Source organism: Neophocaena asiaeorientalis, unplaced genomic scaffold, assembly GCF_003031525.2.
Source record: "Neophocaena asiaeorientalis asiaeorientalis breed wild unplaced genomic scaffold, Neophocaena_asiaeorientalis_V1.1 scaffold683, whole genome shotgun sequence".
NCBI lineage: Eukaryota > Metazoa > Chordata > Mammalia > Artiodactyla > Phocoenidae > Neophocaena > Neophocaena asiaeorientalis.
In genome coordinates this window covers 249,719-272,855 of record NW_020173497.1, presented here as the reverse complement: position 1 = coordinate 272,855, position 23,137 = coordinate 249,719, and the positions used below count along the sequence as shown (strand labels likewise).

At 47.2% G+C, this 23,137-nt stretch overlaps 1 protein-coding gene across 1 annotated transcript in view; it reads right to left on the bottom strand.

Moving 5' to 3' along the window:
- Positions 1 to 3,893: 3,893 nt before the first annotated feature.
- The window catches only part of LOC112401351 (teneurin-3), a 200,643-nt gene continuing 181,399 nt past the window's right edge, over positions 3,894 to 23,137 (bottom strand). Inside the window, exons 24-27 of the mRNA XM_024747546.1 lie at positions 16,536 to 16,832; positions 10,716 to 12,327; positions 6,552 to 6,682; positions 3,894 to 4,517 (exon numbers count right to left, since the gene is read on the bottom strand). Coding sequence (XP_024603314.1) covers positions 3,894 to 4,517; positions 6,552 to 6,682; positions 10,716 to 12,327; positions 16,536 to 16,832 — 2,664 coding nt within the window. The remainder of the gene's footprint in view (positions 4,518 to 6,551; positions 6,683 to 10,715; positions 12,328 to 16,535; positions 16,833 to 23,137) is intronic.

Sequence of the window (23,137 nt, the reverse complement as noted above, 5' to 3'; positions counted from 1 at the left end):
GTGGGATAGGCAGGGTGGGAGGGAGGGAGACACGCAAGAGGGAGGACATATGGGAACATAGGTATATGTATAACTGATTCACTTTGTTATACAGCTGAAACTAACACACCACTGTAAAGCAATTATACTCCAATAAAGATGTTTGAATAAATAAATAAATACATTTTTAAAAAGCACCTCAGACAGCTGATCTGCTGTTCAGCGGGTGAGAGAAAGGGCTTCACTTGGGAGCAGGCCAGGATAAAAGGAGAAAGAAAAGATGGTGCATAGAGAGCACGGTGGGCACGGCTAGGGCGGCATCACAGGCAGGGGTCTCCCCTCATCTTTAAAGTGCTGGGGGACTGGTGTCAGTTCCAGGTGGTTGTAGGCAGGTACTGTTCTTATGCGCAGGTCCACGCTTGAAACCATAGGCGATGCTGTGTGATGTGCGATGCGTGTAAACACCTGAATGCACGTCTCACAGCATGCGGCAGCTGCATATCCCCTGCCCGGAGGATTCTGCTCCGAAGACACAATTTTCACCTACAACGTTCTTCTTTGCCTGCATTCAGACATGACTTCTGGGGAAAGCAGTGTAGAAAGTGAAAGCAGGAGTTCGCATGTGTTTTTCTGGCTTACCCCCGTTCTGAGTGTGTTAACCTCTAATTCGAGGAGAAAAAAATAGACCCTTCGGCTGAGTGGAGTGACCTGATTCTTCTTCTTCTGGATCAACGTTATCAAGTTGAGGCTGTCAGTACAAAGCAAGTGTGATGAAGCCTGCCTCTTCAGACTAAACTCAAAAGCCTTGGCCAGCCAGCCTGGGACTGCTGATCTAAGCACCCCCTAAATAAGGCGGTCTAGATGTAGATGTAGACATCTCCAGGACGCTGGGAGCCTATCAGGCCCAAACTGATTGTTCTAATCAAGAGTTTTAATTGAGCACTTATTGCCAGGATCACAGGAATGAGGCCTGCTGTCAGGGAGTAACGGGTAGTATGTTTTTTTCCTTCTCCTTCTTCACAGTGATAACGTTTGGCTTTGTAGGGGCACCCTTAACGTTTCCCTAAAGTAGGCCACGGGAAGAGTTCCCTGTGAAGCGCACACCGTTGAACAGGCCATGTGGCCGGTGGACACCACAATTAGAAAAGAAAAGAAAAGATATGATCAACTGGTTGCCGATGAATCGATACCGCCACAACTGCATCTATTTACATCCTCCACCCCCAAAACACAAAAGCCATCCTGGCTGGCCCAAGGTCTTAAAAAATATATAAACACACACACACGTTGGGTTGGCTTTTATTGGAATGCCTAGATGCAATCTATAGTCATCCAGTTATGGAGAATTCAGGTCACATATAAAGTTAAGAAGGCAGATGAAAAGAACAATACAAATCAGACCAAAGTTACATCTCAAAATATCACGAGAGCGTTTTGACTGGCTGCGCCTAAAATACTTTGAATATTAATTTCTCTTTTGTAAGCTAATTCTTTTCATTACACAGTCCCCCACCTCCCTGCCAACTCTTAGAAAAAGGTCTTTTGTTTACATATTCCCCAAGGTCACTATTTCTCGTAAAACCATGTCCAGATCACAAGTCTTTTGACAAAGAAATAGCTCATTATACCCGCTAACAAGACACTAATTGGGTTGATTTGACTTCGTCTAAAATAAGCACCAGGAGATACTCCAAATCTGTTACTCAGCGGTGCCAGTGTAAAGGACCAGAGTCCATGTCAAGAGGAGGGTAAGGCTGTGACTCCACTACTGTCATGTGGTACAAGCTTTCCGTGGTCAATACATTAGAAACATTTCTGAGAATTTAGGCTCAGAGCCTCTTTCAACCAAAAGTACTTACAGCATGCTAAATACAGCCCTGCAGAGATGCCGTGGAACAGAACTGCAAACACCTATGTCAACAGGTAAAAAATAAAATGTAGAACAGAGCCATGTTTATGTGGTTTGAAATCTCATAGTTTTCTAAATTTGGGCTTCATAATACTCGCCAAAGGATCTCCAGGATAAAAAATATTACTGCTACTCTGTGCTTTCATTCTACTAAAATATCGGCATTCATCAGATTAATTACTTCGGTAGCTACCAGACACACAGATGGTGATAGCACTGATACTGGGAACTCAGTAGCTATCTTGAAACTTTCCCAGCCTACGGTGCAAATTCAGAGTATGTGATACACACAAAGCAGTTAAAAGTTATCTCCAGTACATCACTTGGACCTTTATGTGTACGACATGTTCACTTAGCTACGCTTTATCACCATTATACACAGAGGAAGACAGCGTGTGCGATAGCTCAATGAACTGAGAAAGGTTTTCTGAAAATATTTTTGTGGCTGAATTTAGTGCTCACGAAGGAGACGTGCCAGAGCGGCCAGAGCCGCACGGAAGTGCAGGTGCTCGGCGCGCGGGCACGCGGGACCGGCTGCCAGGTCACTTCCCGTGGCGTCTGCCACCCCGGGCGTCCCCGAGACAGAGCCGAGGCTGCCGTTCAAACCAGCTCCCGGGCAGGCTGGGTCGTGCGGGCTTAGGGCAGATTTTGCCTCCCTTTCTTGTCCCTCTTGGTGACCCGAGGGTCCAAACTCGAGACCGGCCGAGGGACCCTGACCTTCCCCACCTGGCTCTCTCACCACTGCTCGGTTTCTGCTCGCTTCCCTGGATCTGAAGACACTTGTCTGTGGTCACGACTGCATCAGCCCCTTTCCTGCTCACAAAGGTTTCCCGAGCACCCGACGGGGTCTCTCGCCTCCATCACGAAATGAGGCTTCAAGGAACGCTAACAGGAGAACCCTGGGGTTAACGACACCAACTCCCCACGGACTTCCAGGGCCGAGAGAGGGCCAGAGAACTCCTCCCGCCCCGTTTTGGTTGTTTTGTTTCTGTTTGTTTGTTTTTGTGTTTGTATCTTCCGTTACATTCCACCAGCCTTAGTTTTCTACCGTGCCTCTTAGCTGATAATGGTCGAGGACACTGGCCTGATGAAAAAGAGAAGAGAAAGGAGACGTCCTCTGATGAGCCAGCCACCCACGTAGGACTGCACTGTCCTACCGGTCTAGCGATAGAAAGTGGCACATTTTTTTCAACCTGATACAAAAATATTAACACTTCCGGACATTATAGGCATAAGTCGTTATATCTCTACAATATAATAATTTATACTGTACAGCTATAACATAACAAAAGGTGCAATCCTTTTTAAAAAATCACACAGTTCACATGTTTTTATCGTTTTATTTTTAAGTATAAACTTTTTAAACACTTTACATAAATTAACTCCTCTGAGACTAATATTTGATGTACAGTAAATTGTAATTCATATAAAAATCCATAAACAACTTGTCTCACATAATTTACAAAAAAATCAGGGCTTCCTTTGCTCATCATCAGTGACAAGGATTCTGTGTGGGCCGGTGTTTTTCCCCGCGAGGCACACCACGTTGGCCTCGTAAAATCCCTTAGAAATCCCCGCCCCGGCAGAAGTCACTTGTGCCAATGTCCTTTTACAAAGCAGCACTGGGGAAGCAGTCGGGTCGTCCAGGAACAGTAACTCTGCCTCACATTCTAACATTAACAGGGATATACATCACACCCTATGCAGAGAGACTACTTCTTGTAAGCAAAGGTCGACAGCTGGGTAACATCTGGAAACACTGTGTGCATCTCTACCTTCTTTAAACACAGTGCCTCGAAGAACAGACGGCCCGGGGCAAAATGGTTGGGCTTTTTTTTTTTTCCTTTAATGATGTTTTCCTCGCAATACTTTCCGTCCAACTGAGTGCAGCGATATGCATATGTAAACATATTCTTTAAAGCCGATCACCTTTAAGGTCATTCAGAAGAAAGGTTTTTGTTTTTGTCTGTCTGCTTTGATTTGGGGGGGGTGGTTTGTTTTTTTTTTAAGAGCAGTCTGGCTCTCCTCGGTGCCGGGGAGCCCCCTCGGCTCGCGCCCCTTGCTGCTCGCGCGCCCAGGCCCGGGCGAGCGCGCGCTGCCGCGCCTGCTCCAGCACGCGCGCCCTCTCCTCGTCCAGGGTCGCGCCGTAGCGCACATGCAGCGCCAGCGCGCCGAACTGCAGCTCCACGTCCGCGAACCTGCGGGTCCTGCCGTTGACCACGGCGGTGGACTGCGACACGGTCACGTTGATGCCGTTCTCCAGCGCCCGGCGGCCGCTCGTCAGGCGCAGCGTGCCCAGGTCGCCCTCGGGCGTGCTGGTCTTGATGAAGTGGTGCGTGTCCCTGCCCTCGACGGTGAAGTGCAGGTCCTCCAGGTAGAGGGCGCTGTTGAGCACGGCCGCCACCTTGATGCAGTCCTCGTCGGCGATGTTGAGCGCGTTGGTCTGCACGCGGCCCCGGCTCACGGCCAGCATGACGCCCTTGCCGATCAGCGACTTAACCGTCGCGAACCACAGCCACGACGGCGCGCCGCTGCCCTGGCGCGCGCTGCCCCGCACCTCGGCCATCCTGCCCAGGGACAGGAAGGCCTTGGCCTGCCTCGCCACCTGCTGCTGGACTCCAAACGTGGGCTGAAAAGCGAAACAGAACAGGAGGGCGCTTTAGAGAACAGCCTCCGCCCGGGCGGGGCTCCGGCTGCGGGCAGGAAAAACGGAGGGGCGGGGGAAGGCGGGGAGCGGGGGGCTGGGGAGAACCTCCGTCAGCTCTTGAGAGAGGCCGAGGCTTCGCCGGCCCCCGGGGTCCTCCCGCTCAGGCTGATCCCCAGTGTGTTTCGAAAGGCAGAGCGAGGTGGTAACGCCATCACGCATGGTGCTTAGCAAAGCGTTTTCCTTTCTAATGGGGGCGAAACATGCAGGGCGTTTGCCTTCTCTCTCTCCGTTTCCAGATGCCCTTTTCCCAGGCTCACCCCACGAGCGGAATCAGCTTATCGGGGCGTCCACCCCAGCACCGTTCTCCATGGCAGGCTGGGGAGAAAGCACCAGCACCCAGGGGAAGGCTGGAAAGCCTGGGGGCGCTTGGCGCTGGCTCACCGCGCCCCACTTGATACGCTTTGAAAGGCGTGTGCTTTAATTCAGGCAAACTCGGCACCGTCTCCGGGTGCACAGTTTGCAGCAGCATGTGACCACTATAATCGGCCACGATGGGCGGCGCACAGTGGGACAGCTGGCAACGAGTGTTTATTACTTTAGGAAAACATTTATTTTTTTTCGCAGACTTAGGAGACAGTGGGCCTTCTACACTGGCAAGGGTTTTAAATTGGGGAATTTTAACTCAGACAGCTCTTATACCACCAGATGTTTGTCTGGCCAGGGTTTCCCCAAATGGAAACGTGTTTCGTTTGCAGCAGTGAGGGCACATTTGTTTTTCTGCTCTCCGGGCGGCCTTGATGTCTTTGCCTTCGACTCCCTAAGCTGTCCTTACTTCTGAAGACAGAGAACCTGAGCCTGACTGAAAAGGCTGCCTAGGAAAAAAAGTTGGCAGTCCATTTGTACAGTAAGACTTCAGTGTTTTCAGACATGTTGGGAAGTCATCTGCCATTAGGACACGCTCAAAGGCATTAGTAAACTTCAGGATGTCTTCATGGCACTTGATCAGTGCAGATGTATTTGCAGTTAGAAGTGTCAAAATGGCTCCCAGGTCCTGGAAACTGGATGGGTTTTACTTTTTAAATGTAAAGGTGACATCTGAAAAAGGAATTGCTTTTATGTTAAGTACGAAAGCAGAGGTATTGGAACTGTGTAATAACTTGTGTGTGTATGTGTGTTTGAGCCAGGATTGCCTTTTCTCTTTGTATTCATTGAAATTCTAGGAAATTGGTCAAGGGGCGGGGGTGGGGGTGGGGAATGAATCTTTCTAAGAAACTCTGCGCTCTCTTCTTATCATTACGGGGTAGCCCAATTTCTTGACCTTTAATTATTCTTGCTTTAAGCTAGAAATTCTGGTGTTTCGTTGTTGCATTCCTTTCTGATCTCTGCATGGTGGGAATTAAAAGTGCCACTTTCTGAAATGGCAGCTTTGACTTTGCAATTTTCCATTCTTTCTCCGTTTCTTTTATTTCCCAGAACAGTTCCAGGCTTCCTGCTCTGTTCTTTTCAGGAAAATTCCATAAACACCTAGTAGTAGGTGGTGCCTTACCAGAGGCCATTTTATTTTTAATCCTTTCCCTTGAAACACTGCCAGTATTTTAAGGAAGTGGAACTTTGTGGCATTGCTTGCGAGCTGCTAATTTGTGACATGAACCCCCCCGCCCTCCTGTTTATTGTATCTTTGCCTTAAGGTCCCAAATACTATAAATGTGCGTTCCTGGGGTTCTCTGTAGAAACCCTGCACTCAAAAATGAGCTTTCACATTTTATTACCTTTTGATAATGCTTTTCTCTGTTTGTATTAGCATCACTAAAACCAGATTTAAGCCTGTTTCACAGGCCCCTGATTTGCTGAACAGAAATGCAAGAGGGAAGTGGTGCTTTCTTTCCTGAAAGAGTCAAAAAAATTAAAAATGGTCTTTGGTACAGTTTTCACCCGGGTAGTCTGATTAAGCAGGGGAAAATAAGGTGCAAGTAAGCCCTTTATAACCTTTTCATGGTTTTGCTTTTTGTCTCTTACCGGTACATCGTCCCACTGCTGACTCTTCACCAGTTCGTAAGAAGGCTCCGTTAGATCGAATTTGGGGACAGGGAACCCAGGAATGGCATTGTGCAGATGGAAGCCAAATGTCACCAGCCAGCTGTTAACATCTAGGAAAAGAAGGTTCCAAATGAAAGGCCTTAGAGTTTATCTTGTGCTTTCCTACACTGAAAGCCTTACCGTAAAACCCACATTCGCAAACAATGACCCTGAAAAAGAGCCCATGTTTGCCATCACCCTACAATTAAAAACTGACTCTAGACCCAGCAATCCCACTCCTGGGCATATACCCTGAGAAAACCATAATTCAAACAGAGTCATGTACCAAAATGTTCACTGCAGCTCTATTTACAATAGCCCGGAGATGGAAGCAACCTAAGTGTCCATCATCGGATGAATGGATAAAGAAGACGTGGCACATGTATACAATGCAATATTACTCAGCCATAAAAGGAAACGGAATTGAGTTATTTGTAGTGAGGTGGATGGACCTAGAGTCTGTCATACAGAGTGAAGTAAGTCAGAAAGAGAAAAACAAATATAGTATGCTAACACATATATATGGAATCTAAGAAAAAAAAAAGTCATGAAGAACCTAGGGGTACGACAGGAATAAAGACATAGACCTACTAGAGAATGGATTTGAGGATACAGGGAGGGGGCAGGGTAAGCTGTGACAAAGACAGTGGCATGGACATATATACACTACCAAACGTAAAATAGCTAGCTAGTGGGAAGCAGCCGCATAGCACAGCTCCGTGCTTTGTGACCACCTAGAGGGGTGGGATAGGGAGGGTGGGAGGGAGACGCAAGAGGGAGGAGATATGGGGATATATGTATACGTATAGCTGATTCACTTTGTTATACAGCAGAAACTAACACACCATTGTAAAGCAATTATACTCTAATAAAGATGTTAAAAAAAAACTGACTATTTTCAGACATGGTGACAATAACTTCAGTAGCAGAACGAAGTGAGACAGGGCTGCAGACAATGCAGATAACAGAGACTCACCTCGACAGAGGGGGTACACGGTCCCTCGTGCTGGTGACGGTGATAAAAAATGCGAATAACAACGCCCAGAAACACGAAACAGACAGCGTTGTCGACAACAAATGGCATTTGTAGTTAGTAAAGGCTGGTCTTAAATAGAAGTCGTGTGTTATTAGCTTTCAAAAGCGACTGCCCAAGGATATGCAGGCTTCCACCACCCATTTCCTATTAATAAGAACCCTGAATTGCGGGTATGAAGATCAACCGTTGATTCTTAAAGATGAATGGTGAAAGCTGGCCAAGCTGGCCAAGGGCACAGGCGTTCTGATCCCATCAGTTCTGACTACACAGGCTCACTGTGCACAGGTGGAGACAAACTTTGGGGGAGAGAAGAAGCTGGAAACCTTTAAGATGGTATTTTAAAATGTCACCACGTGACTCCAGAAGCCATTAAGCTGAAAATAAGGCTTTGATTCTGTTCCGGAGGTTCTAATGTTACGGAACTAGGCAGCAGGCTTGCAGCTTCACGAGTACAGTTGGGTGTAGATTACTTTATATACTAAGCACATTGCTGGAAAACTCGAAATTGCATTTCACCTAATATATTTTATGCTGTTCCATCTCTCTTTTGATATTTTTCAGAAAATGCTGCTGTGGCATTCCCTGCCACCCACATTGCTAGGAGAGGATGAATCCAGGAGCTGTGGGCTTTCCAGCCTTTCAGCCACCGTCAACACCTCTTAAATAACCAGTGGTAAACTGCTTGTCAGAATGATGAAGGCCACTTGTTCCCCATTTCCTTCTCCAAGGCACAGACTCTCACTTCATTGCCAGGCTGGCAGGTCCCTTTGTGCAGGCATCATATAGGCTATAAACCCAGTGGTGTCCTCCCTGTTTTAAGTGGAGGGTTGCTGGTGGTGGAGGAGGATAGAAAGTAACACACTTGTGTGTGTGTGCGCGCATGTGTGCGTAAGATTACAGGGGGCTTGTATGTTAGAGAAAATTCTTTTGGATGGGGCAGTGCTGGGGGCAAAGGTACCCTACTGTGAACAATGTCTGTGAAGCAGTGAAAATCAGAGGCTCCTATCAAGTGTTGAAAATTACTGCCCAACAAGTGGGACGTGAAGGCAGGTAAGTACGGAAAACCCTGAAGGAGAATTCCATAAGCGTGTTGCTGAATCAGGACGCCGAGAGAAGGGACACGGAACTGGCTCGCGAGGGAGAGGGCTACGAAAAGCCCAGGAAAGTGGGAGGCAGATGTGCAGTGAACCGGGGGTGGAGAGCTGCGCCGAAAACAGCCGTCTGGGAACGCCTCAAGCGCTGGGCGAGAAAGACAGCCGGAAGGAGGACCTAACGCGAGCCAAAAGCGAACAAAACAGAAAACTCCAGAGTAACCTTCCTCTAGGAAACATAAATATAGCCAGGAGGTTAACTGTGGCAGAGTGTGGCTCAGGAATGGAAGGTGGAAACAGAAGGCTTCAGAATCCCTGCAGCAGAGCACGAGGGGACATCTCAGCTCACCAGAGGGAACTAAGGGAAGCAGGATGGACGTTCCTCACAAAGCTACGAATGGAATTACCATATGATCCAGCAATCTCTCTTCTGCATATTTATCCAAAAATACAAAGACACTAATTCGAAAGGATACATCCACCCCTAGGTTCATTGCAGCATTCTTTACAATAGCCAAGATATGGAAACAACCTAAGTGCTTATCAATAGATGAATGGATAAAGAAGATATGGTCTGTGTATACACACACACACAATGGAATATGAGTCACAAAAAAAAAAATGAAATCTTGCCATTTGTGACAACGTGGATGCATGGACCTTGAGGGTATGACGCTAAGTGAAGTAATTCAGACGGAGAAAGGCAAACACGGTATGACTTCGCTCGTAATGTACAACGTTTTTTTTTTTTTGGCCGCGTTGTGCAGTTTGTGGGATCTTAATTCCCTGACCAGGGATTGAACCCAGGCCTTTGGCAGTGAAAACACAAGAGTCTTACCAACTGGACCACCAGGGAATTCCCCTAACTCAGATGATATAAAAAAACCAAATAAATGACCAAACCAAACCAAACATGTAGATATAGAGGACAGAGTAGTGGTTACCAGAAGGGCAGGAGGTGGGGAGGACAAAGCGGGGAAACGGCATCAACTGTGTATGGTGACGGATGTCACATAAGTTTGTGTTGGCAAGGACGCTGTCGTGTGTACAGAAGTAGAAACAGAATGTTGTACACATGAAACATATAATGTTGTAAAGCAATGTTACCTCAATAAAGAGTAAAGAAGCTGCTCGTTAAAGGGAACCAGAGTCACGCTTGCAAGGACTCGTCTCTGTTTCACATCCTGGTGCTTCTGTGGTGGCAGAAGGGGAACTCAATGTTTTAAATTGGATCATGCACTGAATTTGGAAAGGTCTTAAATCTATACCCATATTGGCAGAAAAACTAATGTGTTCCTTAGCAGTGCCACCGTACAGGAACACTGCCCTAACTGGTGATGAAGACAGTAGTATAAGAGGACAGAACTGAGGAGAGAAACAGGGTCCACTGGCTAAGCATCACTGCCCCCAGGCGACAGTGGGGAAGAGGGAGTTATCACACCTCCCAGGGATGGGCTGCTGAGTCACGTGGTGTCGTGTTCCTTACTGATTCCTTCATTAGAACTTGACACGTGTAAAAGGAAAACCTCCCTCACACATTTGTAAGGCAGTTACTATTTAAAGCAGAATTGCATACGTTACTGTATTTAATACCACAAAGCAGGCATTGCTCTCCCCAGTTTACTTTTAAGGAAACAGACTCAAAAAGTCATGTGACTTGGCTATAAAGCGTTGGAATTGGAACTCCAATTTGGGGACTCCAAGTTCCCCGTGTTTTCTGCACCCCCACGTCCCTTCCCTTCCTTAAGTGACTGGATTGCACGTCATTTCAGAAACCTGTGGTCTTGGGCACTGGCAGGCAGAATAGGAAGCAACGAACTATGTCTCAGTGTCCCTCTGTGGTTTCTCCTTGGTTTCATCTAAAAGGTTAGGCATTTGATTTTGCATGAGGGAGGCGCACAGTTAAACTACGGGCCGTTATTTCGTGTGTTAATCCAGTGATTAAAGTACTTGGAAAGGAAAAACAATTACACTTACCTGTGATGTAGTCTTTCACATCATGGATTTTGCTTGCAGGGTTGTTATTCCTAAACATGTACAGGTTAAAGGGAGCTGGGTCCTTCCCAATCCTTTTCCAGATTTCTATGTCAGGCGTTGTCCATCGTCCTGCCAAAATGTCATAATCCCTTTCTCCAAAGTGGATTAATTTTGTGAGCGGGTCATACAAGCCACCATGAAATCCAATCACCAGCTGAAAGTCAATGTTGGAGTCAAAATAGATTTCGCCGTATGCGGTGTACTGAATCTGTTTGAGCATAAGCCCGTTGCTGCTGAAGACAGCCAGTGGTGTCCCTGTGTTGTCTGACGCGATGTAGAATTCATCCCCGCTGCTGATTTCCATGGCAAAAAGATGTCCTTGGAGATCGTAATAGAGGGAGGTGATCTCTGAACTCGAATGGTTGTAGACGTGAGTAATCCTGGTGGGATAAGTGAGGTCTGCGTAAAAAAACTGCAGGTGTTGTCCCAGACTGGTCTTGCTAGACACACGCCTTCCCAGGCCGTCGTAACGATAGATCACTGTCCAGCCGCTGCCTTTACTGTACACTCGGGTCAGAAGCCCCTTGGAGCTGTACTCAAAGATCTCTGTGCCTCTTTGACGCAGGAAGCCATCTTCATCCAACCGGTACTGAACATCGCCCAGTCGGGTGATCCTGTCTCGCAGGTCATAGCGAAGAGGCGTCAAGCGCGCGCTGTTACTTGGGTTCAGTAGGTGGAGGTTTCCATTCAGGTCGTAGTTGTAACGCCACGTAATTTTTTCATTCAGATAAACTGTCTGCAGCTGTCCGTCGACATCGTACTCATAAGCATATTTGGTAGTGTTGGCGAAGGGCCCTATTTTAATCTCTCTCTTGGTTACCCGACCCATGTTATCATACTGAATTGTAATCCAGTACATGAGTGACCTGAAGATCTCATATTGAATTTCCTTGATGCGGCCGTGAGCGTCAAAGTGCTTCGTGTAAGTCATTACAGCTGTGGAAATGATCTGGTTAATATCATAATATATAACTCCAAATTTTCCAAACTGCTCCACTTTTCCAGAAATGTCATCGAACTGATAGAGGTCAATGGGCAGCGGAGTTTCATTGATGACACCCTGCATGCTGGTCACCCGAAAGCTGTTGTCATAGCTGTAGTCGAATCTCGCGTTCACCATCCCATCTTCACTAAAGCGGAAGATCTGTCTGTCAATGAGAGGCCCAATTTGCCTGTATCTGATGGTGCAAATAAAACCATCACTCTGGAGGTTTACCGTTTTGAGGACTCCTGCCGTTTCATCGTAGGTAAAACTGACTCTCGTGCTATCGTATAAGATTTCTGAGAGCCTGGTCTGCCTCCTGTACTTGAATAGGACCCTCCGACTCGTACCCAGGAAGGCCGTCTGGAGAAGCAGCCCGCCCTCGTTGTAGTCCGTGATGACGGAGGCATTGCTCTCCGGGGGGTTGTATATGTTACGGTAATAGCCGATGGAGCGGATGGTCTGCATGGTGTGGCGAGCCACGCTGGGCATGGTGATGGCCGACAGCTGGTCCCACGTGTCGTACTCGAAGATGTACTGCCGCTGGCTATGCAGCAGAAGCACCATGGACTGCAAAGAGAGGACAGACCGTTAGCCGGCACTCGCGAATGGCGGAGGTAGTGACCACAAACGCGCAAAACACTCCCCTTGAGAGAGTGGTTTTCATTCCAACTGGGTCTCCTTGACTTTCCACGTCGCTACCGAGTTCCTGCCTAATTTGCCTGGATGCTTAATTGTGAGGGGTTCTGCAGTGAGTGTCTCAGGTCTCAGGACCGTACCTTTCTTTTTTTTTTTTTCAGGCATTCATAGCCAAGCAGAAGATTGTCCATGGATTCCGGTAAGTCGTAATACGGGCACGAGCAAAGCTGCTTCAAAGACAACATTTCAAGGGGAAAACAGCATATGGGAAGTGCAGTCCTGTCCATAATTAGCAATTATTTAGTAAGGTGGCTTTTCCCCCTCATTTGATTGAAGAACCACTCAAATCATGTTTTAATTTCCAGTGCATTTGGGGAAGGAGCAAAGCATTCAAAACATTACTTTATAAAGAGGAAACATAGGGCTTCCCTGGTGGCGCAGTGGTTAAGAATCTGCCTGCCAATGCAGGGGACATGGGTTCGAGCCTTGGTCCGGGAAGATCCCACATGCCACGGAGCAATAAGCCCGTGAGTCACAACTACTGAGCCTGCGCTCTAGATCCCGTGAGCCACGACTACTAAGCCCGCGTGCTACAACTACTGAAGCCCACGTGCCTAGAGCCCGTGCTCTGTGCCCCGCAACGAAGAGTAGCCCCCACTTGCAGCAACGAGAGTAAAGCCCGCATACAGCAACGAAGACCCAATGCAGCCAAAAATAAATAAATAAAATAAATTTATTAAAAATAAATAAAGAAGAAACATAAAATTAGCCCAAAATGGATCATGTGTACCTAAAGTATCAACAGCAACAAACACTGCTACAAACAAATCACTCGGTGAATGAGAGCTGTCAATGCCCTTATTAGGAACATGGATCCAGATATTCTGTTTGTTTGTTTGCAGATTCTTAAATGGCATCTGTAATGACAGGAAAATCTGAATTCTGAAATTTCCTTTTGTGAGAACCAAATCAGACTTGTACCTCAGGTGCGGGGAGGATGGTTCCTGGGCTACAGACTTGCTTTGGTGCTAAATTATGAGGTGAATAGATAGATAAATAAAAATAAGCTCTGGGGCTTCCCTGGTGGCGCAGTGGTTGAGAGTCCACCTGCCGATGCAGGGGACACGGGTTCGTGCCCCGGTCCGGGAGGATCCCACATGCCGCAGAGCGGCTGGGCCAGTGAGCCATGGCTGCTGAGCCTGTGCGTCCGGAGCCTGTGCTCCGCAACGGGAGAGGCCACAACAGCGAGAGGCCCGCGTACCCACCCCCGCAAAAAAATAAAAATAAAAATAAGCTCTGCATATTTGGCAAGTAATTGCAGAAAGACAAAAGACAATGTATTAGGCCAACGTGAGACAAGGCCAGCCTGGAGGCTGGTTAGGTAGCTCTTGCCGTGGTGCAGTGCGTGGGTGGTTCTATCCTCTGAGGAAGCCCCCTCTAAAACCTGTTAGACCGAATGAAGGGTGGCCAAACTGGGAGGTGGTTAGGTTAGGAGCCCACTTCCCCACCTACCCTCCGCACCGGACTCGCTCTTTGCTTTTGACACAGAAACGCATAACCCCGTGTCCAAGGCTCATTCTTTGCTCCTTCTTTTTTTTTTTTTTTTGCGGTACGCGGGCCTCTCACTGCTGTGGCCTCTCCCGTTGCGGAGCACAGGCTCCGGACGCGCAGGCTCAGCGGCCATGGCTCACGGGTCCAGCCGCTCCGCGGCACGTGGGATCTTCCTGGACCGGGGCACGAACCCGCGTCCCCTGCACCGGCAGGCGGACCCCCAACCACTGCGCCACCAGGGAAGCCCTCTTTGCTTCTTTATCGTCCACCATTTTCAGAAGCAGTTTGCCTGACTTACGCTTCTGCAGAACCTCCTCTCTGGGCACATCTAGGGGCAATTTTTGTGTACAGACTCTGCGGCAACAGTCTTGACACTTGTTCCTGGTGGTCTGCAGCCTTCCGAGGAAGCCTGGACCGCTGCCGAATTCACAGGCCCAGGACCCAGTGCTGCAGAGTCATTCAGAATCACAGCTCACGGCAGGTAGTAATACTCCTTACTTGGCCATGGATAAGTTGTGGCTTAGGGTGCCTATCCTAGCGAGGAAATGGAAATAGTCTGGGTGGATTTTAGAGATTTGGGAGAGATGGTGAGAAAGTGCTTGTTGGCGTTTCTCATCCCTGTTGATACATGGATGTGATCTCGGTCACTGCTGGTGTCATTTTGTGACAGTGGCCCTTACCAGTGACACGCCCCTTTGCTCCCTTTAAAGATTTTTCAGTCACATTACGGTCACCACTCTCAATTTGGGGGGCCTGAGAGTTTACTTATTTATTTATTTTTGGCCTCACTGCTCGGCTCGCGGGATCTTAGCTCCTCGAGCAGGGATTAAACCCACACCCTAGCATTGGCAGCGCGGAGCTCTAGCCACTGGACCGCCAGGGAATTCCCAGTCTGGGGGTTTATATTTCTGTCGCTCTTCTCTGTAATGTGCTTAATTTAAATTGGGAAGAGTGTTGCAGAATGAGGTAGTGTTCCACTCCCAGCAACTTCAGGCAGGAGTTGTCTCGGGGCTTGTAGGTTGCAGGATGAGCTATTCTCCAGGTGTCGGGATTTGCTCTCAGGAAGGTAAGTGTGGAGGGGGCTTACTCTGTGCTCTCTCAACAAATAACAGCCAGAGGACTAACCATAGCGTGTGATGACGAGTCTGGAGGGAAACTGTCACCTAATGGGTCTCCTCCGTGGTCTCAGGGGTGCGTCTCTTCTAAGGACGGCACATAGGCGGGTTTGCAAGAGGAGAAATTGGCAAGTAGGGTGGTAGCTGGAAGCACTGGAGAGTTAGTGGGCTGCCTGAAGGTGAACTCTGAACACGAACTGGTCCTCAGGAAGAGGAAGTAGCCAGGACGGCTCAGGTGCAGGGGAGAGGTAGGTCCAGAGCATCTCTGGTGGAGACACCACGGGGCGAGTGAGCGCGACAGTGACGTGCGTGTGAGTGTTTGGAGGACAGGGTTATTGTGTAACCGAGGAGGGGCAGGCAGTGAGGCTGGGAGCTGTGTCTGTACCTCTGCTGCCGTGTGGCCGCTGGCAGTGTGGGTGCCCTGAGCTGAGAGGCACTGAGCTGAGAGGCCGCTGGCAGTGTGGGTGCCCTGAGCTGAGAGGCACCCGAACGCAAAGCCAGTGCGAACCTGCATCGCAAAGGCACGTGAAACCTCCCATGAATATGCTTCTTGGTGGATTCTACTTCTTCAGAAAGGAACTACAGAGGGGTGGTCTTTTCCTCTATTGTTCTTTCTTCTTTGTTTTTAAATATTTATTTTTGGCTGCTTCGGGTCTTAGTTGAGGCACATGGGATCTCTCCTTGGGGCGCGCGGGCTCAGCCGTTGTGGCGCGTGGGCTTAGTTGCCCCGTGGCGTGTGGGATCTTAGTTCCCGGACCAGGGATCGAACCCGCATGCCCTGCATTAGAAGGAAGATTCTTAACCGGTGGACCACCAGGGAAGTCCCTCCTTTTTCCTTTTCCTTTCATTCTCTCTTGACCCCAGTCACTACCCGGAAGCTGGCATCTACGACCTGGCATTCTGCACACGTAGTCTTGTTTGGTGTCATGCACAGGTCTCGAGAATGGCTGCCCTTTACATGCAGAAGAAAGGGGAGAGGCCACAGAGGACCAGACGCGTGGCTTTTTTAAAAAACAGCCTCTTTTGGTTACTAATGCATAAGTCGGGTGTATGTGCTTTTTATGGTTATGTCAAAGCTCTGCGGGCAACAACGCAAAACTGACAGCTTTAACTGTGCGAACGCGTAAGGCTCTTTCTCAAATGAAAAAGCTCGCACGGAGATGATTTACAAATGACTAACAAGCTCAAGGTCTAGTCTGTGAATGTTGTTGACGTATGAGGTTGGCAGGTGGGCGCTGTTGTGGCTTGTTTGTTCACAGCACAAATCACGTAAAAGGGTTTCGGAGAGGAGAACTTAACTGAGGAGAAACACCGTGGCTAATGCAGAAATTCATCAGTGCTCTACAGATGTGATTTACACGTGGGTACTCAGAACAAGAAGCGGGGCTCAGTCACGTGACACTGGCCCCCCCGGAAGTGTGCTTGGGTGACTGCTGGAAAATACCTGTGTTTACCCTCGGTGTGCAGGCGTACCTTTTCCAAGTACGTGTAACTCCATGTCTTCCCGTCAGCAAAAACCCGGGAAACGATTCTCCCCTGTCCGTCGTAATCTACTTTCTCACTCGTAGTTCCTCGCTGGACGCTGGCCACTTGACCCGTGGATGAATAGGTGACATTGACGGCCATCAGCTTGCTGCTCGGCAGCCAGAGAGTCGGATGCCCTGATGTGTCATAGGCGATCCTCAGGAGAAATTTACGGTGGTCATCATAGATCTTTTCTGTCTTCGTTGTTCGATCAAAGTCAACTGAAAGGAGGTTTCTGCCATTAACCTGTTACCACACAAACAAGAGGATAAAATAAATCATGCTGTTCCAATACCAGCCGCTTTTTACTCTTCAGCGTCCCCACTATTGTTTAAACACCGTTTATGACGATTGATTCTCTTTGTCAGTAAACTAATTTAGCAACTTCTTGGGTACAAGTGCAAGGCAGTAGATTAACTGCTCTTTTAAAAGGTTTCATTAAGCAGAAATACAGCCTGGCATTTGTTCAAAACCTTTTCAATTAAATTTTGTAACCTTAAGCAACCGATAAGAAAAATGCCGAAATGCATTTGCTTTAAAGTTTGCTCAGAAGATACGAAGGTGGTAAACCTGACATCTCTGCACATTACTCAAATCCCTGCCCCGCCCCACCCAGAAGACATTGGGAAATAATTGCTTACTAGATTAATCATGGCTACATTAAATAAAATGGTGGTAAACGTGATTCTAGCCCTTCGAGGAGCAGTTAAGAGCAGATAATGTGGAACCCACATTACTGTAAATTATTAATTAGTTGAAATAGCAGGAGGTTACAAACATGATCCTTGTTTTTGGCTAAGTGCTGAAGTGTCACAATTTTTTGGAATGCCTTTTTCTTTGATAACATCTGGTTCACTGGCAAGGACTTCAAATCCTTCACTCCCACATCTACACAGTCTGACCACTGTGCTTACTTTACAAATCTAGCCCCATGCTGTTGTCGTAGGGTCTCTGTGTCATGTCCAGAATCTCTGACTACATCTGGCTGTTACTGTCTGTGGTCCAGGGCACACACCAGCCAGCATCTGTTACTGTGGTGGACATGTGGCCTTGGTTAAATTCTACTTTACACATGGTCTACAGTGTTTGCAGCAGACGAGGGCCAGTCCATTCTTTGGTTTTCTACTGTACCTTTGTGGTGATGGTGGCTTGTCCATACCAAAATGCTTGTTAACTGTTCGGATTGTTACAAGTTAAATGGGAAAATCTTAATTTTACTTGACCATGTCCTAGCTAGAAACTTCAAAACAGACAGTTCCAGCTGATCACTTACACACACACACACACACACACACACACACACACACACACACCACTTATACACACACATACACATCACTTATACACACACACCACTTATATACACACACACACACCACTTACACACACACACACGTACATACATAATATACACGTATATGTATGTAAAATCTGGGATAAAAACTTGTGCCTTGTATCACGGCCATTGAACAAGGCCCATGAAAAAATTCTCACACACACACACACACACACACACACACACACACCACTTATACACACACATACACATCACTTATACACACACACCACTTATATACACACACACACCACTTACACACACACACACGTACATACATAATATACACGTATATGTATGTAAAATCTGGGATAAAAACTTGTGCCTTGTATCACGGCCATTGAACAAGGCCCATGAAAAAATTCTCCTTAAGCTTTATTTAAACTTTTCCAATTAGCTCTTCAGGGGGGGGGTACTGTGAAGTCCATGGAAGGGTAAAGATATGAGCTGCAAAGAAGTTCACGCCTAGCAGGCAAAGCGGTCGGGGTCAGGGTGCCGGGGAAGCACCCAGATGATTCACAACGAATGAGAAAGCAGAGCCCTGGATGCAGGTGAGGAGCCCTTAAGTTTTCAGTTCTGTCATTGCACATCCAGCTGATGCAGGAAAAAGAAAAACCCCTCGAGCCATAGAGCAACTGGTGTGTGTTGGTGTGGGGTGTGTGCCTGTGTCGGAGGGGGCAGCCAGGAGTCCGAAAGCCCCATTTCCACACACCACAAGGTCTAGAAGCAGCGAGGCCCTGGGCTCTCAGTGAGTTTATATGATTCTGACCAGCCAGCTGAAGGCTTTCCGGGCTTCTGTTTTCCCAAGTGGAAATTTCTGCAGAATAGCTGCTCGGCCGTCTGTGAATGCTGTGAGACTTGATGAGTTTAGGTTTGCAGGATGCTTTGTGTACCTCGGAAAGAAGCTACTAGCTTACAAGGATGTATTTTTAAGTCTGTAGTTTTACAGATGTGATTTGATATCAAAGAGCTCAATACTGAACTGGCAGAATCCAGCTCTTCAGCTTCTATTTGCACACTTGTGATGCCTTAAGGAAGAGGCTTTGCACAATTTAAATGGTTTCCTAGGGCTCTTGTTTTTCTCACATTGTGATTTAAAAAACAAAACAACAGAGCGTTTAGGTTTGCCCTCCTTTTTCCGTCCTCAGGTTATTCCAGGCTACGAATAGCCAAGCGAGACCGCCTGTGTAGTTAGTTTCCATGGACTGCAGCCCGCAGTCGCACCCCATCTGTTTGCGTTTTACTTGTATTCATTTTAATTTGTATCTCGAGTCTTTATTGCCTTCCTGAACCCTCCTTTGCCTCTGCAGTATTTCCTACGGGTAGAGTACAGGAAATCTGCTCTGCAGATCTGGTATGGCTGCTTGGTCAGGAAGGGAGAGGGGCCAGAGGCAGGCCTGGGACCCCTTCTTTGCACGCCTGCGCCCACCACCGGGCTTCTGATTTGTTGCTCTGGCTTGGGACTCTGGCTGCACAACACCAAAGCATCCAGGAGAACATCTAACGCTGCCACACCACGCATGTCACCATATGGAAACATCTAGAAGCACCACGAGACCAAACATCTGGATAGCAGTTAACATTTTTCTTTTTATCCAGACAAATGCCTTTCTTGTGTCCTCCAACTGAAGAAATGAGGAAAGAATTAGAATGTGGCTGTGTTTTTCTCCACGTTCACAATACAAGCCAAGGTTTTAACTGTTCTTACTGTTTCCAGACACCAGCCACTGTTATTCAATAGGTAACATTTCAGAAGATACTAACAGATGTTTTGTTTTTTTCCATCCCTCTCAAACCTGCCCGCATGTTCTCCTTTGGGTGTTGCAGACAAAATGCACAAGTCAAGGGACATTTCCATCTGGAACACAGTCCGCTTAACTGCACCTGTATGAAATCACAACTATTTTGCAAACTTTTTTTTGACAATCATAGAGGACCAGCATTGTTGCCCCAGTGGCCTTTTAATAAATATTTTTAACATAAAAAAATATCAAGTGACATTGAGTAGTTCACCTAAGATGAAAAACCTTCTATCAGATCGTTACGATACCTCCAGCTACATAAAAATGAATCCAAATGTTGTGTCTGGATAAAAGCTCACCATGAATTCCTTTGTGATATACAGCGTTTCTTTTTTTTTTTTTTTTTTTTTGCGGTACGCGGGCCTCTCACTGTTGTGGCCTCTCCTGTCGCGGAGCACCGGCTCCGGACGCGCAGGCTCAGCGGCCATGGCTCACGGGCCCCGCCGCTCCGCGGCATGTGGGATCTTCCCGGACCGGTGCGCGAACCCGTGTCCCCTGCATCGGCAGGTGGGCTCTCAACCACTGCACCACCAGGGAAGCCCTACAGCGTTTCTTTTAAGTAAGCATGGAAAATCCCCATGTTCAAAGATCATGTCCAGCACGCCTGCAATCAATCACAATGCCCCTTTGATATCGGGAAGTGGGTAGTTATTTTCCCTCTGTAACGCTTGAAAAACTGAGGCATAAAGAGGTTAAAACAATGTCTGTATGTTTGACGACACGAAGCACAGTCAGGCTGTATTCAGGTATCCAGAATGTTTGTGACACTATCTCAACTCCCTGGTGTCCTTGTTAGAACATCAACCGTCTGCAGGCGGTTCTGTGTCCCCTCCACACGCCAGCAAGTGCTAACTGCTCGCACCATCCCACTCTAGGCCCCCTGCTAGTCAGACGAAAGTGAGACACAGGACGTCACACAAAAGTGATGGGCATAATAAGAGTTAAATAAGCTATCATATTTACGCATGCCTCAAAACACCCTTTTGGCCTTCAAGTTTCGAGAATTTCTTTTTCACGTAATCCACTAAATGTTTTCCTTTAAGCATCAGAATTCTGGGCAAGTTTAGAAGATGACTTTTATTATTAGGATAGCATAACAATTTTTGGGAATTGATCAAAGGCTGGTTCTAAAGTCCAACACTGACAAAAATTAGGACTGTTTACCAAATACTGTAAGACAAGGACAAGCAACTATTATGCATGTCTTTTTTTAAAAAAATGTAGGTACAAGCGAGTAAGCTAAGGAATTGTCTCATCTTTGTTCTGTTTCCCCACATCTCTGCCACGATTGCCTCTGCTGGGTATCCCTATGTATCCAACCCCCTTTCCCTTAATGCAGTTTCACAGAAAATGCTTTCCATGTTGCTCATTTCTTGTATAATTTTTCCTTTTGTACTCCTTGCCTTTTTTTTTTTTTTCTTTTTACTTTTTAAACCACTCCATCTAGTGTTATACCTATTATATCCATGTGATCTATTCAACTGAGTGTTAGGTCTCCTGCAGTCAAACATCTGCAAGGATGTGCTGCTATTCCTACAGCTTCTCTCTGAGGAAGATCTAGAGGCAAGGAAATAACCCGATTCTAACGCTGGCTCTTCCTCATTCTTTCATTTATTGAATAAATATTTGAGTGCCCACCCTGTGTCAGGCCCATAGCTAGATTTAGGCCAGTAACTTAAAAATGAAAAGACGTTTCTGCTAGTAGATAATGAAAGGTAAGAGAAGAGACGTCCTCTGTTTCAGGAAAGGGTGGAGTAAAAACGGGCGGCTTTTCGGGCTGATTCTGACTCTGATTCCTGATTCAGAGGCCCTGGTGGCCTCGCGTCATGCCCCTCCTTCCTCCTCTGCGCCCTAATTTGGCAGATTCCAGGTCCGGTCCCCCAACGAGATTTTCACACCATTGCTTTCTCCCTAGAATTCCTCTCTTAGAATCCACAGAGGATGAAATTAGCAAGCCGAGCTAGCACATCCAATCTTATCTTTTTTTTTTATTACGTCTTTATTGGAGTATAATTGCTTTACAACGGTGTGTTAGTTTCTGCTTTATAACAAAGTGAATCAGTTATACATAAACATATGTTCCCATATCGCTCTTGAAAGTACGCAACCCTCCCTTGTGATCTTGGCACTGTCTCTATGTGAGCCGTCACACGTATCAGCTGGAAATCTCCTTTCAGTGTGAACGAACAGGCCGTTTTAAACAGTGTATCTTCTGAAATGACTTGCTGAGGCATTGTCCTTCTGGTATTTGGAAAGAAACTCACACCCATGCCTGTGTGCACTGACCTCTTTCTCCCCAAAGGGAGGTGTTTTCTTCATTTAGAATCTGAGACTGAGAATCAGAGACTTAAAATCGGCTTTTTCCTCTACTCTTCTTAATTCCTTTTTTATGTCTAGAAAATCAGTATTAAAAAGGAAAAAGAAGGATGCACTTAGACTAGCTTGTCTCAAAGAACAGTGGGCCACGTGTTACGTGGTCAGTTTCTGGGCAAAGCATCTCCCATAATCTTTCTTGTGTTTTCGTAACAAGTGAGTTAACCGGATTTTTCCTATCCATCTGTTGGGTGGGAATAAATGCCCACTGTTTGTGCCCATGGTTCAGATTCTCTGGGTTAGGGTTACAGAATATGTAATCATGCCTTTCGTTTTTCAAGGATTTTCACATTATCTCATTTGTCCTGTGACAATTGTGTGAGACAGCGGCAGGGTAGGGCAAATTATATTTATCCATAATACAGCTAATCTATATCGTGTCCGTGTCATAAGGTCAGGATATTATCTACACAATGTCGTATTATTGCCGTCATAATATGGATATCATCATATAGGTAAGGAAAATGAGCTTTACAGATGTTAGGACTGTCCTATAAGATTTATTAGTAGTAAAAAGTGGAGCCTGATCTAGAACCCACATTTTTTGAGCACAAATGCAAGCAGAAGCTTCGTGTCTTTTGATGAAGTAAGTCCCGTGTCCAGGTACACGTGGGACTCTGTGCGTATATGTGTGTGTACGGGCACACCACACCTGCTGTAGGGGTAGCTGACTAAGACAAAGCCTGTGAACTAGCTTCCAGTTTGCAGTGACCCAAGGAAGCATGGCCCAGGGGCAGCGGTCAGTGGTAGCAGCCGACAGGCACGCAGGCAGCTCAGTTCCTTGTTTCGGCAGAAGAAAAGGCCAGGGCTGGCGCTGACTCTGGTAACAGACCAAGACCCTCTGAAAGCGACCCCGGAATGAGCCTGGAGCTTGTTTTCTTCCCATCATGTTACTTGCCCCCTAATCATGCTCTTCTTTCTGAGGTTCTATTCCATCTTCTCCTGGCCCTTCTCACGGGATAACCTCCCTCCAGCCTCCCCAGCTCCTATCCACCAGAACTCCTGGTGCAGGGCCCCAGAGCTAGGGCATCCAGGTTCCC